Source organism: Parasteatoda tepidariorum, chromosome 9, assembly GCF_043381705.1.
Source record: "Parasteatoda tepidariorum isolate YZ-2023 chromosome 9, CAS_Ptep_4.0, whole genome shotgun sequence".
NCBI classification, from domain to species: Eukaryota; Metazoa; Arthropoda; class Arachnida; order Araneae; family Theridiidae; genus Parasteatoda; species Parasteatoda tepidariorum.
In genome coordinates this window covers 15,323,693-15,338,739 of record NC_092212.1, presented here as the reverse complement: position 1 = coordinate 15,338,739, position 15,047 = coordinate 15,323,693, and the positions used below count along the sequence as shown (strand labels likewise).

At 30.0% G+C, this 15,047-nt stretch overlaps 1 protein-coding gene across 1 annotated transcript in view; it reads left to right on the top strand.

The window, feature by feature from the left end:
- Positions 1-15,047, top strand: part of LOC107454041 (voltage-gated potassium channel subunit beta-2) — a 282,884-nt gene that overhangs the window by 245,266 nt on the left and 22,571 nt on the right. The window contains exons 13-14 of the mRNA XM_043046338.2: positions 2,740-2,834; positions 14,232-14,352. Of these exons, the coding sequence (XP_042902272.1) occupies positions 2,740-2,834; positions 14,232-14,352 (216 nt within the window). The remainder of the gene's footprint in view (positions 1-2,739; positions 2,835-14,231; positions 14,353-15,047) is intronic.

Sequence of the window (15,047 nt, the reverse complement as noted above, 5' to 3'; positions counted from 1 at the left end):
TGATTTGTCTGGAACTATTCGACCGAATTTGCTGAAATTTTAATTTTTGCCTAAAAAAAAATATTTTTCCAAATGAAGCAAAAAATTGTACACCTTACAATTCAAAAATGTTTCAACCATTTTTAAATAAAATAATAAGAAAACAATAAATATTTACTAAAAGTTATTTTTTGCATGGAATTGTCTTTGAAAAAATGAATTTTATAATTGCGTGCAAAAATTTTTCAATTCGCAGAAAGAGTTCTCGAGATATAGCAAATTACACAAAAAGTAACATTAAGGGATGCAAACTTTGAATCGTTTCCTTGACCAAACTATTGGGACCATATTTCCCAGATTAAGGCGACTCCCTATAAATCTGAATCCGTCAAAAAAAGTCATGTTTATTCAGAGAAAGTACGTTTTTAAGTCTAATTTAGTAGCTTTAAATATCGCCTGCACTTATTAATTAGCATATTTGAGGTCACTCTCTCGAGACATTAAGATTGAGTTTACGAACGTAAAGATTCAATCATTAGAACAAAAGTTATTCAGGGTGATCTGTTTTTTTTTCGGCTCACTGTACATTATAAAAGGAAAATAATATTAATTTTCTAATAGTAACTGAAAATTTCCTGCTTTTATAATTTTTAAATTACTTTTAAAATATTTATTACATTTAAATAAATAAAAAAATATTGCTAATATTTTAATAAAAAATAATAAAAATTAAATAAAATATTTCTAATACTATCTTTCTTATCTTTCCCTCTTTTAATATTTCAGCTTTAATTATTTTCACTCCAGTTTTAAAAAAAAAATTTAATTTCATACGCTTATATTAAAAGGATTTATCTTAAAAGCACACTTTTTTTAACTTTAATTTAAATATAAATCTACTTTTTCAAAGAATTCTCACATAAATGATTTTAGGTAATTACATATCAGAAAAATAAATATTTAAATATTAAACATAAGTTTAACGTTTTTTGTGAATTTAAATGTAAAAATCAATGTAGAAACAAGATGACCATTAAAAAATGAGCTTAATCCAGAAACAAACATCAAATCTGTCTCATTCGGAATCAAACTTAGAACGCTTTTAAAAAAAATTTGTGAACTACAATTTCAAAATATTTCATTTAAATTTAATTCAATCCTTTATTACAATAATTTATTCAATACAATTAATTTCTTGATCTTTTTTACTCAAAAATTACTTTTACGTATTACAATGATTCTTATATGAGCCGACTCCAGAGGATAAAGTGTAGCACTCTAAATTTATAAATATAAGAATTTATAAATCAATAAAAATATATTTATAGTATGTATATAAATTATGCATAATTTATCTTTTCTTTACTGAAATAAGCCATGCTGAAAACAACGTAAATCACATAGAAACTGTTTCACTAATACACAGAATTAATCATTCTGTAATTTTGTACTCCGTTTTACGAGGTTATTTGTAAAACTGCAAACCTTTAACTATTTTATTTGTAATCTTTAGCAATGTTAACATAATACAAAATATTACTTTGACATGATTTGCTGATACATAAAGCTTCACTAATTCATTAACTTTGGCACCTCGCATTAATTTTAAAAAATTGACAGTCAATTCTGATGCTCCGTTTGTACCTCATTAGTTGCTACATTTGAATGCATTTGTACCGAATATGGATACTGACGATTTTATGATTTTGTATGAACATATTTCAGAAATTTCACAGTAATATGCTTTCATTTCAAACACATATACTTACCACACATTTCTTTCTTAACCCGTTAAGTCCAAAATCTATAAATTGAAATCATATAAAAAGTGGTTTTATGGAAAAAGTAGTATAATATATTATCGAAATTAATTGTTTTTTCCTGTTAGAGCATTCAAAAAGTCTTGGATAGATAGGAAAGTACTTGCTCCTTATAATTCTATATTTAATCAGAAATCATTGTGGTATCTGTGAATCTTTTAATTCACCCGGATAAATGAAAATCCTGAAAAAAATTTCCCACCACAATGAATGTCTTTGAAAAAAAGGAACTGTCCTAAATATATGACGCTAGGCGTTAACCGGTTAAGTCTGTATCAAATTAGTTTCAAAAATCCCGGGGATCACGTGACGCCCCATTTTATAAAAACTCTCTCATCAGTAATTGCATATAACTATCTTCCAACTAATAAATCGTGAATTCCTTCATAGTATGATTTTGGAGCCTTAGTGGCTCAGAGGATAGAGCGTTCGCCTTACAATGTGATACCCCGGGTTCGAATCCTTGCGATGGCTGGTCAATACGAAATCCACACCCGACTCGTACTGACCACAGTGCTGACGTAAAATATCATTGGTAAACAGATCATGGGTTAGAGTCCCCTTCCCGTAGGGCTAGCCATGTGAGATTTTCTTGGTTTTCCTCTCCATGTAACGTGAATGCTTGTTAGTTCCATCAAAAAGTCCTCCACGAAGGAAAATTTCTCCCCAATACTTGATCCAGGAGTTCCCTCGTCTTCTGGATTGGGTTCAAAATTACAAGGCTACGGAGATCTTAGCAAGACCCAAAAATTGGGTCAACTGTTCATTGACTGTTATAAAATAGTGTGATTTTACTGGTGTTGATCTATTAAACTGCATCGGAAGTTATTTATAACTAGACATACTTAAATGTAGCAACTGATTCAGGACAAAATTTTCGACCTAAATGTAACAACTAATTTGAGTCGGAAGTAGTATTCTATAATGAGAACTTTTTCAGGTACCGGTACAATCACGTGGTCTCCTCAAGCCTTCGGACTCTTGACGGGCAAATTTGACGAAGGAGTCCAACTTCTATCGAGGGGATCATTGAAAGTAAGTTTCAATGCCATTTCTTCTTAGTAATTAAGAATGCTTGTGAAAATAAATATATTTCTATTTGCAAACTGCTTTTACCTCTATTTTTGAATTTCTTCGAAAATCCTCAACAAACAAAGAATAAATTTCAGTTACGTAATTACTAAAGCATCAAAACATTGTTTAGTCGTCCAAAGCATTCAATGAAGAAACTATTGCTTCTAACAGTTAGTTGGACTTTCCAAATATTGAATTTTTAGCACCCATATAATTATTATGCCAACTCTTCCGGGTTAACTCCATGATTTCATGTTTAAAGCTATCGGAAAATGCGGACTTTGATATTTCACTCCTAGAAACAAAAAGTCGAAAATCGAATTTATTGAACAAAGATTTATACTTTAAAAAACTACCACTTCAATATATTTATTTGCATTCCGGAGCAACTAGCTCGTTCGTTTGTTCGTTGTTGTAGAACTGGGCATCTGAGGCCTAAATGGCCCTATCGGAGCAACTACAGATATGCCAACTTGCTCCGGACAGCAAATTAATATTTTAAAATGGAAGTTTAAATTGTGATTCATTGTTAAATGAATTCAATTTAGTAGATTTTTATCCACCACTATTTCTAAATAATTCGTAGGCTTTTATAATTCACCGCTTTATATGAATGGGCTGAAGCCATTTAATTGGCTGGTACTCAGATAACCATTACATAAAGGTAGATAGGTAGTACTCATATCATGCGATACCTTTTATTAAGCAAGCAAAAATGGTCAAATATTTGCAAAATTTACTTTGTAGTTATTTACCATTTTTTTAATTATTTTGGCGTGTCCGGAGCAGTTGGCATCTCTGAAAAGTGGTATATATATGAATGATGCTTATATAAAAAAGTGGTAGTATTTATTTATTTTTTAAAAAAAAGCAAATATATCTTTCTAGTACTTATCACTTTAACTTTAATAAAAACACTATGCATTGACTTAAGATTAAAAAATAAGAATTTAAATTATTAATATATTTTTATAGCTAGAGCTATCTTGCTTATACGAAATAAATCTTAATAATGTAAGTCCCAGTGCTAGCCATCCTTGAATAATTAGCGAGATTATAAATAAATAAAGGTGAATTCATTTTCTACCACTTTTTATATATTTAGTCACTTGTAGCATCCCTAGGATAGCCTGGTAGGTAATACATTGGGCTCGTGCTCATGAGAATGGGAGTTCGAATCCCGCCGGCCGTGAATTAAGAATCCCTATGTATTAAATGTTTACTGGTGCATGTTAAATCTGATGGGGTCACAAAGTCCTCCATGTTCTCATAACAATTCAATACCTCTGAGTATTGAAGGGGTACTGAGTCGGAGATTGATCGTTCTCTGGTCCAGGTTCAAAATTTACAATCTGTAGATGAATGGAGTATAATTAGGTCCTCCCTGTAAAACGGGATGATGTTGTATTCTTCGCCATAAGTGGCACCACTGAAAAAAATAAAAAACCAACCCTCTGCCTTAAAATTTGGCTTGATTTCAAGCAGACTTGCTGATTAGCAAGAGGCATAAGTAACAACAACATTTCAAATTACTTATATTTAAAGCAAACACACTTTTAAGAGTAAAATGAGAAAAAAAATATGCTAGAAAAAGTATCTAGTTTTAATTTTCCTTAATAAAATTTTGAATTCAATTAGTCACCACTTTTTGTATTTTTAGTCACTCGTTTGCCGTACGTCAATAGAAATCGTAATATTAAGAGATTTGATTATATTAGAGAATTAATATTGAGAGATCTCCTTCATTGTTTATATAAGTGGTTTTTTAACGATAGCAACTTTGTGTCATTATTTTAATGGATCAGGAATATGCAGCAACCTAAATGTATTTTCAATAATTATTTTAAAAGAATAATCGAATATGAAACTATATACAGAGATATCACAAGGGACTAAAATTGTAAGCAGTGGTAAAAAACTCATTTAATAGCACCGTCGTAACTATCATGACATACATTTTAAATTATTTATATTTAACCCTTTGATATAGAAATGATCTTTGATTGCACTGTAAACAACAACTCGCAACGGAATTGCCCACTGCTCCGGCCCAGCCAAAATAATTAAATAACCGCATACCTGCCAACTTTTAATCCTCTCAATGAAATTTAAATTACAATTTAAATGCGAATTAAAACAAAACATTGCATATTAATATATATACTTAATTTTTTAAAAAATAGTGGTGGATCAAAAATATTATAAATTAAGTTTATAAATGCAAGGAATATATTGAAAGCATTTATTTTACTACCACTTTAATTATGGAAATAAAATTTTACGACAAATGCGTAGAAGTTGTCAACTTTCACTCTTTCCGAGAATGGATTTTCAGAGTGGTTGTAAAACAATAATCGAAAAACAATCTGACTCAAAAATATATCTATATTTTGATCCCGTTGAAATTCGCTTGCGCAAGGATTATTATACTTTCATATATTTATTGTAATTATTTATATGTAGTGGTGGTCAAACTCATTTATAATTATCATTTTAATTCAAAAAGTTAATTGGAACAACCAGAGTATTGCTACCACTTTAAATATGGAAATAAAATCTTCGGGAAAAGTTGGCAAATCCAGGTATGTAATCGGTAAATAAATGCAAGCTAAATTTTGCAAATAGTTGACTATTTTTGCTTGCATTTAATTGGTCTAGCATGATCAAACTAAGCTAAGTGGTGAATTATATAAGCGCACGAATTATTTAGAAATAGTGGTGGATAAAAATCTACTAAATTGAATTTATTAAACCAAGAATCACAATTGATAAACTACCACTTTAAAATATTGTATTTGCTGTCCGGAGCAAGTTGGCATCTCTGTGTTGAAGACGTCTGAGACACGTCAAATATTGTTTTGACGTAAGAAACACATGACGTCTTCGTATGTCAAGGAGTTAAAGCAAAAAAAAGAAAAAACATTGCAATTATCAAAAAAAAAAGAAAAAAACATTGCAATAGCAAACTAAAAGAAATATGCTAGAAAGCTCTAATTTTAATATTTTTAATAAAGTTTTGATTTTTAATTATCACCTCTTTTTACATATTTAGTTGCCTGTGGCGTATAGTTATTTATAGACCGTGAAGAATGTAACTTCGATGTTAAAAAAGCAGCAATCAACAAAAAAGTTAATGAAGTTACTATCCACGATGTAAATTTATAACTTAGTTACCATGTTTACGACTGTATTTATAGGGGGAAAAAGTAAACAAAATATTTTTACGAGGTAGTAGCTGTTGACGGATTCACAGAATAAAGAATACAAAATAAATTGCGAATATTTTTCTGTTAAACTAATCTTTTTATCCCAATTCTCCCAATTTGAAATATATACATTACTTCCCGGTACTCATTTTAAAAATTGAACACCATAAAAGCTTTCAAACAAAATTCTTGCGATTTCTCTTTGCCGAGCGAAATTGAATTTTCCGAGAAATCTACGAGAAAATTCGTTTATTTTTAATCAAAAAGCTTTCTGAGAAAAAAAAATTTAAGTTTAGCAAACGGGAAATAATGTATGATTCTTTTCTTAGAATTAGACGCGTTCCACGCATATGATATGACAGCGATGTTCTTCTTGGAATTTCTAAGAAACAAATGTTCTTTCTGCATATCAAATAACTGATACGAACAGAAACTGAAAAAAAGGATCGTATATTGTTATCCACAAAGCAACAGTCTTTTTTCGTTCAAAAGAAGTTAAATCAAATTGTCCAGAAAACTTAAACACAAAAGAGTATCTTATTGCATTGAAGTCTTAAAATATATATCGCGTAGTAAGGAGTATTATTATTCTATTCGCATAATTTATTGATTCGGAATTTTGTGACTAAGATTACATTTCTGTGAGCTAAATATATCTTTTCGATTTTGTTTTCAAGAAAGAAAAGTCATATTTTTTGGCAAACATAACATATATTTTGGCATAGCTTATTTAGTGATTTCATGATAATAAATATCAGAAAGAGAAAGGTTTTAAATTTGTTATGAATTTCTTCAGAACATTTTTTTTCACGTCTAAATATAAAAATTATTTCATTATGTCATATTTAGCATTTTAGGCATAAAAATTTTCCGTTAATCTGAATAAACCGAAATAACTTATATCATTTCAAAATCAATATAATTTTATTGTAAGAGTACATATGGGGTAAAAAGATGAGATAGAATTATGTGTCCTACTGGGGTTTTATTACCGTCATTAAACAGCAGGTCCAATTTTGAGTTTACGACTACCAACATAGGTTAGAATTTTTTTTATAAATATCAAAATACCAATAAAGGTAACATTCGCGCTTGATAATCCAGAAATTGATTAAGATGTCCATTTAAAAAAGTTTTGCTTTTCTTTGATTCCTTAATAAGTTAAATATTGTATTTCCTTTGATTTCAAAACATGTACCTTTTTAAATAACAAATGTTGATGGTACAATAATAATGTGATTAAATCATAAAATTGATTATTTAGTCTACTGTTACTAATAAAAAAGCAAGTATTTTCAAAAAGGAAAAAATTTTATTCTAAAAATACATATGACATATCAAAAAAGAATATNTGAAGCGGGAGTAGAGTTGGGGGGGGGGGAGGCAAGCACCAAATAGTAGCAGAGATGCGTATCACAAATGCACATAGTATTTCTACATTAACTAAAAAGTGTTTTTTTTTTCTATTCAGGATCCTAAAATTTAAATTGCATAGTAAATTTAAGTCATAAAAAAATATGTAATAAAATTTATTACCACTTTAAATATTAAGAAAATATTTATGTTGAACAAAGTTACGTTTAGCTTTATGCAATTAAATTGTAAAAAGTGGTAGAAAATTCTTTTTTGTTTATTTATTATCTCTTTAATTATTCAATTGTAACTACCTTTAATTATTTGATTGTAATTGTACGGCCTAATTTGAAATGTAGTTGACTTACATTTCAAATTAGGCCGGGATAGCTAGGCTGCCATGGGCAACTAAGAATGCAAGTAAGCTGACTATTAAAAACCAAAATTTTATTTTAAAAAATTAAAATTTTCAACTTTTAATAACATATGTTTTTCAGTTTACTACTGAAATGAGCGCAAAGAATGTTTTTGCACTTAAATATGAATAATTTGAAATGTAAGTCCCAGTGCTAGCCATCCTTGAATAGCCTGGTAGGTAATACGTTGGGCTCATGTTCATGAGAATGGGAGTTCGAATCCCGCCGGCAGTGTATTAAGAATCCCTATGTATTAAATGTTTACCGGTGCATGTTAAATCTGACGGGGTCACAAAGTCCTTCATGTTCTCATAACAAATCAATACCTCTGAGTATTGAAGGGGTACTGAATCAGAGATTGATCGTTCTCTGGTTCAGGTCAAAATTTACAATCTGTAGATGAATGGGGTATAATTAGGTCCACCCTGTAAAACAGGCTGTGATGTGTGTGTGGATGAAGTTGTATTATTCGCCTTAGATAGGACATACCCTCTGCCTTAAAAATTCGCTTGATTTCACGCAGACTTGCTGATTAGCAAGAAGCATAAGTAACAACAACATTTAAAATTACTTATATTTAAAGCAAACGCACTTTTAATAGAAAACTGAGTAAAAAAATATGCTAGAAAAAGTATTTAGTTTTAATTTTCCTTAATAAAATTTTGAATTCTACTAGTCAACACTTTTTGCATTTTTAGTCACTCGTTGCAACCCTGTCATACATCAATAGAAATCGTAATATTAAGAGTTCTTATTATATTAGAGAATTAATATTGAGAGATCTCCTTCATTATTTATTAACACTATGTTCACGGACGTTTCTTATATACCAATCTCTACGAACACACGTCAATTTGACGCATGAACCAATACATCACTAGGTTTACGGACGTTTCTTATATACCTATCTCTACGAACATACGTCAATTTGACGTATGAAAGTTAATATAATTGTGATTCTTAATTTAATAAATTCAATTTAGTAGATTTTTATCCACCACTATTTCTAAATAATTCATAGGCTTATACAATTCACCACTTTATAGTTTCAAAGCTTTCTTAGTTGTTAACTACCATTCTTTTAATTATTTTGGTGAGTCCGGAGCAGTTGACATCTCTGCAATTAGTAAACCAATGTAATTGTATACTATAAGAAAAAATGAAGATATGAGATATATATTTATAAAATATTCTAGATAACTATTTGATCGATTCGATCTAGATAACTATTTATCGATTCTATTTAAGATAACGATATCTGATAACGGATCGAAGTATTGTCGGTACATTCCTATTTATTATTGATGTGATAAATGCTTGTTTACTTAAACTTTTGTCTAAATTATGATCTCGTCAAATTGACGCATATCCGTAGAAATAGGTATACCACAAAGAGAATTTCAATATTTCAACGCTTTTGAAGAAAATAGCCTTCAATATATATTTACTTCGATCAATGGTTAAAAGTCATTACAAGAGATAAAATAAAAATTCAAACGGGTTTTATAATTTTCCTTACAAACGTCGAAATGCGTCAAAATGACGCGTCCCGTAAACCTAGTGTTAACGATAGCAACTTTATGCCATTATTTTAATGGATCAAATAATATGCAGCAACCTAAATGTATTTTCAATAATTATTTTAATAGAAAAATCGAATGTGATTCTATATACAGAGATGTCACAAGGGACTAAAATTGTAAGAAGTGGTAAAAACTCATTTAATAACTTCATCGTAACTACTATCATGACATACATTGTAAATTATTTATATTTAACCCCTTGATATAGATATGATCTTTGATTGCACCGTAAACAACAATTCGCAACGGAATGTTGACAGAGATGCCAACTGCTCCGGCCCCGCCAAGATAATTAAATAACCCTGCCAACTTTTAATCCTTTCAATGAAATTTAAATTACAATTTTAGGCAAAAACATTCGCTGTATTTTGAACAAGCTTACCTGTACCCTGTCCCACTTCACTTCTTCATCTATAATAGTGCCCGCAGGCGCCTGGAATAATGTGTTTATCAAAAAGATGATGGTGGCTTGGCTGTAGTTGTGGCTTAATGGGAGAGGGAATTACTACAAAAATCTTACATATTTATATATATATACTTAATTTTTTAAAAAGTAGCGGTGCATCAAAAATATTATAAATTAAGTTTACCCATGCAAGGAATATATTGAAAGCATTTATTTTACTACCACTTTAAATATGGAAATAAAATTTTATGCAAAATGCGTAAAAGTTGGCAGATATGTAACCGGTAAATAATTACAAACTAAATTTTATAAATATTTGACTACTTTTGGATTTTTAATAGGCTTGGCACGATATTACTAAGATTAAATGGTGAATTATATAAGCGCATGAATTATTTAGAAATAGTGGTGGATAAAAATCTACTAAATTAAATTTACTAAACCAAGAATCACAATTGATAAACTACCACTTTAAAATATTTATTTGCTGTCCGGAGCAAGTTGTCATCTCTGTGAAGACGTCTGAGACACGTCAATTATTGTTTTGACGTAAGAAACACATGACGTCTTCGTATGTCAAGCAAAAAAAAGAAAAAAAACATTGCAATCATCTTCAATAGCAAACTAAAAGAAATATGCTAGAAAGCTCTAATTTTAATATTTTTAATAAATTTTTGCTTTTTAATTATCCCCACTTTTTACATATTTAGTTGCCTGTGGCGTATAGTTATTTATAGACCGTGAAGAATGTAACTTCGATGTTAAAAAAGCAGCAATCAACAAAAAAGTTAATGAAGTTACTATCCACGATGTAAATTTATAACTTAGTTACCATGTTTACGACTGTATTTAGAGGGGGAAAAAAGTAAACAAAATATTCTTACGAGGTAGTAGCTGTTGACGGATTCACAGAATAAAGAATACAAAATAAATTGCGAATATTTTTCTGTTAAACTAATCTTTTTATCCCAATTCTCCCAATTTGAAATATATACATTACTTCCCGGTACTCATTTTAAAAATTGAACACCATAAAAGCTTTCAAACAAAATTCTTGCGATTTCTCTTTGCCGAGCGAAATTGAATTTTCCGAGAAATCTACGAGAAAATTCGTTTATTTTTAATCAAAAAGCTTTCTCAGAAAAAAAAATTTAAGTTTAGCAAACGGGAAATAATGTATGATTCTTTTCTTAGAATTAGACGCGTTCCACGCATATGATATGACAGCGATGTTCTTCTTGGAATTTCTAAGAAACAAATGTTCTTTCTGCATATCAAATAACTGATACGAACAGAAACTGAAAAAAAGGATCGTATATTGTTATCCACAAAGCAACAGTCTTTTTTCGTTCAAAAGAAGTTAAATCAAATTGTCCAGAAAACTTAAACACAAAAGAGTATCTTATTGCATTGAAGTCTTAAAATATATATCGCGTAGTAAGGAGTATTATTATTCTATTCGCATAATTTATCGATTCGGAATTTTGTGACTAAGATTACATTTCTGTGAGCTAAATATATCTTTTCGATTTTGTTTTCAAGAAAGAAAAGTCATATTTTTTGGCAAACATAACATATATTTTGGCATAGCTTATTTAGTGATTTCATGATAATAAATATCAGAAAGAGAAAGGTTTTAAATTTGTTATGAATTTCTTCAGAACATTTTTTTTCACGTCTAAATATAAAAATTATTTCATTATGTCATATTTAGCATTTTAGGCATAAAAATTTTCCGTTAATCTGAATAAACCGAAATAACTTATATCATTTCAAAATCAATATAATTTTATTGTAAGAGTACATATGGGGTAAAAAGATGAGATAGAATTATGTGTCCTACTGGGGTTTTATTACTGTCATTAAACAGCAGGTCCAATTTTGAGTTTACGACTACCAACATAGGTTAGAATTTTTTTTATAAATATCAAAATACCAATAAAGGTAACATTCGCGCTTGATAATCCAGAAATTGATTAAGATGTCCATTTAAAAAAGTTTTGCTTTTCTTTGATTCCTTAATAAGTTAAATATTGTATTTCCTTTGATTTCAAAACATGTACCTTTTTAAATAACAAATGTTGATGGTACAATAATAATGTGATTAAATCATAAAATTGATTATTTAGTCTACTGTTACTAATAAAAAAGCAAGTATTTTCAAAAAGGAAAAAATTTTATTCTAAAAATACATATGACATATCAAAAAAGAATATTAAAATATCATTAATATGAGATATTAATAAGAATATTAATAAGAATTTAAAAGTAATACTTGCATAAAAAATAACTGCTGTAAAAAAACAACTTGCATAAAAGGAAAAATAATTCGTTTCTATAACAAAGTACCATTTGAAAAAACAAAATTTTTACTCCGTTTCTTAATAAAATTACAATAAATATAGTGTCATTCATTGTATGAGTTCATTTTACCAATTAAATCTGAAGTAAGGACTTTCATGTTGAAACCTGGAGGCTAAGAATCGGCTTAGAATTTTTTTATAAATATCAAAATACCAATAAAAGTAACATTCGAGTAAGATAATCCAAAAATTGATTTAGATGTTCATTTTTAAAAAAATGGTTTTCTTCTATTCCTTAGTAAGTTAAATATTGTATTTCCTTTTATTTCAAAACGTAAATCCTTATAAATAACAAATGTTGATGGTCGAATATCGGAGGTGATTAAATCGTAAAATTGATTATTTAGTCTACTGTTACTTATACAAAAGGAATAAATTTCCAGGAGACAATCCAGAAGACAAAGGAACTCCTAGTCCAAGTATTGGGAGCAATTTTGCCTTCGTGGAGGATTTTTGATGGAACTAACCGCATTTCCGTTACATAGAGAGGAAAACCACGAAAACCTTTATGATTAGCTTAACGGCAAGGAGACTCTAACCCATGATCCGTCTACCACTGAGGATATTTCACATCAGCACTGTGGTCGGTGCAAGCCGGATGCAAATTCATATCGACCAGCCATCACAGGGATACGAACCCGGTTCACCTCATTGGAAGGCGAGCGCTCCATCCCCTGAGCCATAGCGGCTCTGGAGCAAGTATTGGGAGAAATATGCCGTCACAGAAGACTTTCTGATAGAACTAAGCTGCATTTGCGTTATAAGGAGAGGAAAACACCCCACGGTTAGCCTAACGGCAAGGGGACTCTAACCCATGATTCGTCTACCAGTGAGAATATTTTATGTCAGCATTGTGGTAGGTGCCTCTACCTGGGTTACCTCATTAGCAAGCTGTATCCCCTGAGCCACCACCGTTCTGAGGGGCACCTACCGGGGTGTGGATCAAAATAATAGAAACAGATGTTTTGGCAGATTTTAGCAGATGTTTTGACAGATTTTACATGTTAAAACTATAGTTGCATTAAGGTTTTAGAAATAACGCACTCAAAGTTTGGACCGACCAAAATGAGAGTTGGAAGTTAATAACTTCTTTCTAGCTTTAATACCAGCAATTTTAAAAACATTCTGCAGGATTGGGATACTTATATAAGAATGCATTTTTAATTATATAGTGGCATTAAATAAAGATATCGGCTTTTAACTTACAAAGCTTATTTTGGTCCATGCAAATTTTGCATGGTTTGCATGGTTATCTTTTAAATTGTGCCAACAGTTTTGCCATGTAAAATGTGCTAAAAACATTTGCTGCTAAAAGAAAGACTGTTTACATTGGTTTAGAATAGAAGTGTATCCATTTGAAAGAAATAGAATATTGTAAAGGTAAAACTTCTTGCCTTCCTCAAATGGATCTATTTTAGCCATGCTTAGTAATTAAATTATTGAACTTCTAAAATAAACGTTTAAAAACATATTTAATAGCAAGGGTAAGGTTGTTGAGTAGTTTGATGCGTCGTTTTCTCCGAGATTAAATATAAAATAACATGGAAGTACTAAGAATATAATTTAATACATTTGTTGTGCGCATGCGCGTACTGCGTGCGCTTGCTGGATGCGCGGTAATTAATTGTTGAAGTTCTAAATTTGTGACTGCATTATTTTGATCAATCCTTGTACGTTTAGCATTAAAAATTCTGTACTGAAAATTGTGCATCGCTTTTCGTGTATTGCAAAACAACAACTAACATACTTTTAACAAAATTTTTACACAAAAAAAAAGTATTTATTTAATGTATCCCAATGTCGTAGGCCGATTAAAAATGGGATTCAAATCGAAACTAAGATTTAAATACTATTTAACAATTTGCTTACGGTGTACCGTGTTGTACCATCACATGTGGTCCACATATTGTACCAGCCGTAAGCTAAAGGTTAATAGATTTGTTTTGTTTTTAACCAAATCTTTCATTGTATGACGAAAGTTTCATTGTATTCATTGTTTTCATGACGCTCTGATCAGTTCTTTATTTTCAGAGTCTTTCAGCACTTCAGGATCGCATGAATACCGATGGCAGTCCAAAGCACCAGTACAAGATGAGAGAACTGAATCACATAGCAGATAAGCTGGGTTGTTCTATTACACAGCTCACAATTGGTAAGTTTCAATTAACGTAAATCATAATCATCAATGCCTCGACAACACAGATTGGGCCTTGGCCTTCTCAAGAAGTTTTTTCCAGGCTAACCTTTTTCCTGTAGTGTTTTCCAGTTTTTAGTCTTTAAAGCCAAAAGGTCTTTTTCTGAGCCATCTACTTTACTTTACTTACTTACTTTACTTTATTAATCCAAAATTGGGTGCCTGGGCCGCGCAGCGGCCCCTAACCCATCCATCATGAAGTATTTACAAGTTGAATTAAAAACATTTTGAATTATGCAGCATTAAGGTAGCAGAACAGAAGATCAAGCAAATTTGCTTGATAAATTAAACATGAATTGATATTTAATATGAGTCATGATTTATAAAATAATCAGAAATTTTCATGAATATAAAAAGCACAATTGATATTGAAGTATTGAATGGGATTAAATTTGATGCAATCATAAGTTGTGTTTTAAAAGTGAATTAATTTAAAATATAAACAAGTACAATTGAAATTTTAGCATTGAATGGAGTTTAAATTTGATGCAGTCATAAGTTGTGATATAGATATGAATAGAATCAAGATATATACAAATACAATTGACATTTTAGCATTGAATTGAGTTAGAATTACGTGATTTGTAAGACAAATGTGAAATGAAACAAAATCATGAAGTTTTAGCATAAGTTTTGCATTTTCTTAGTGGTTT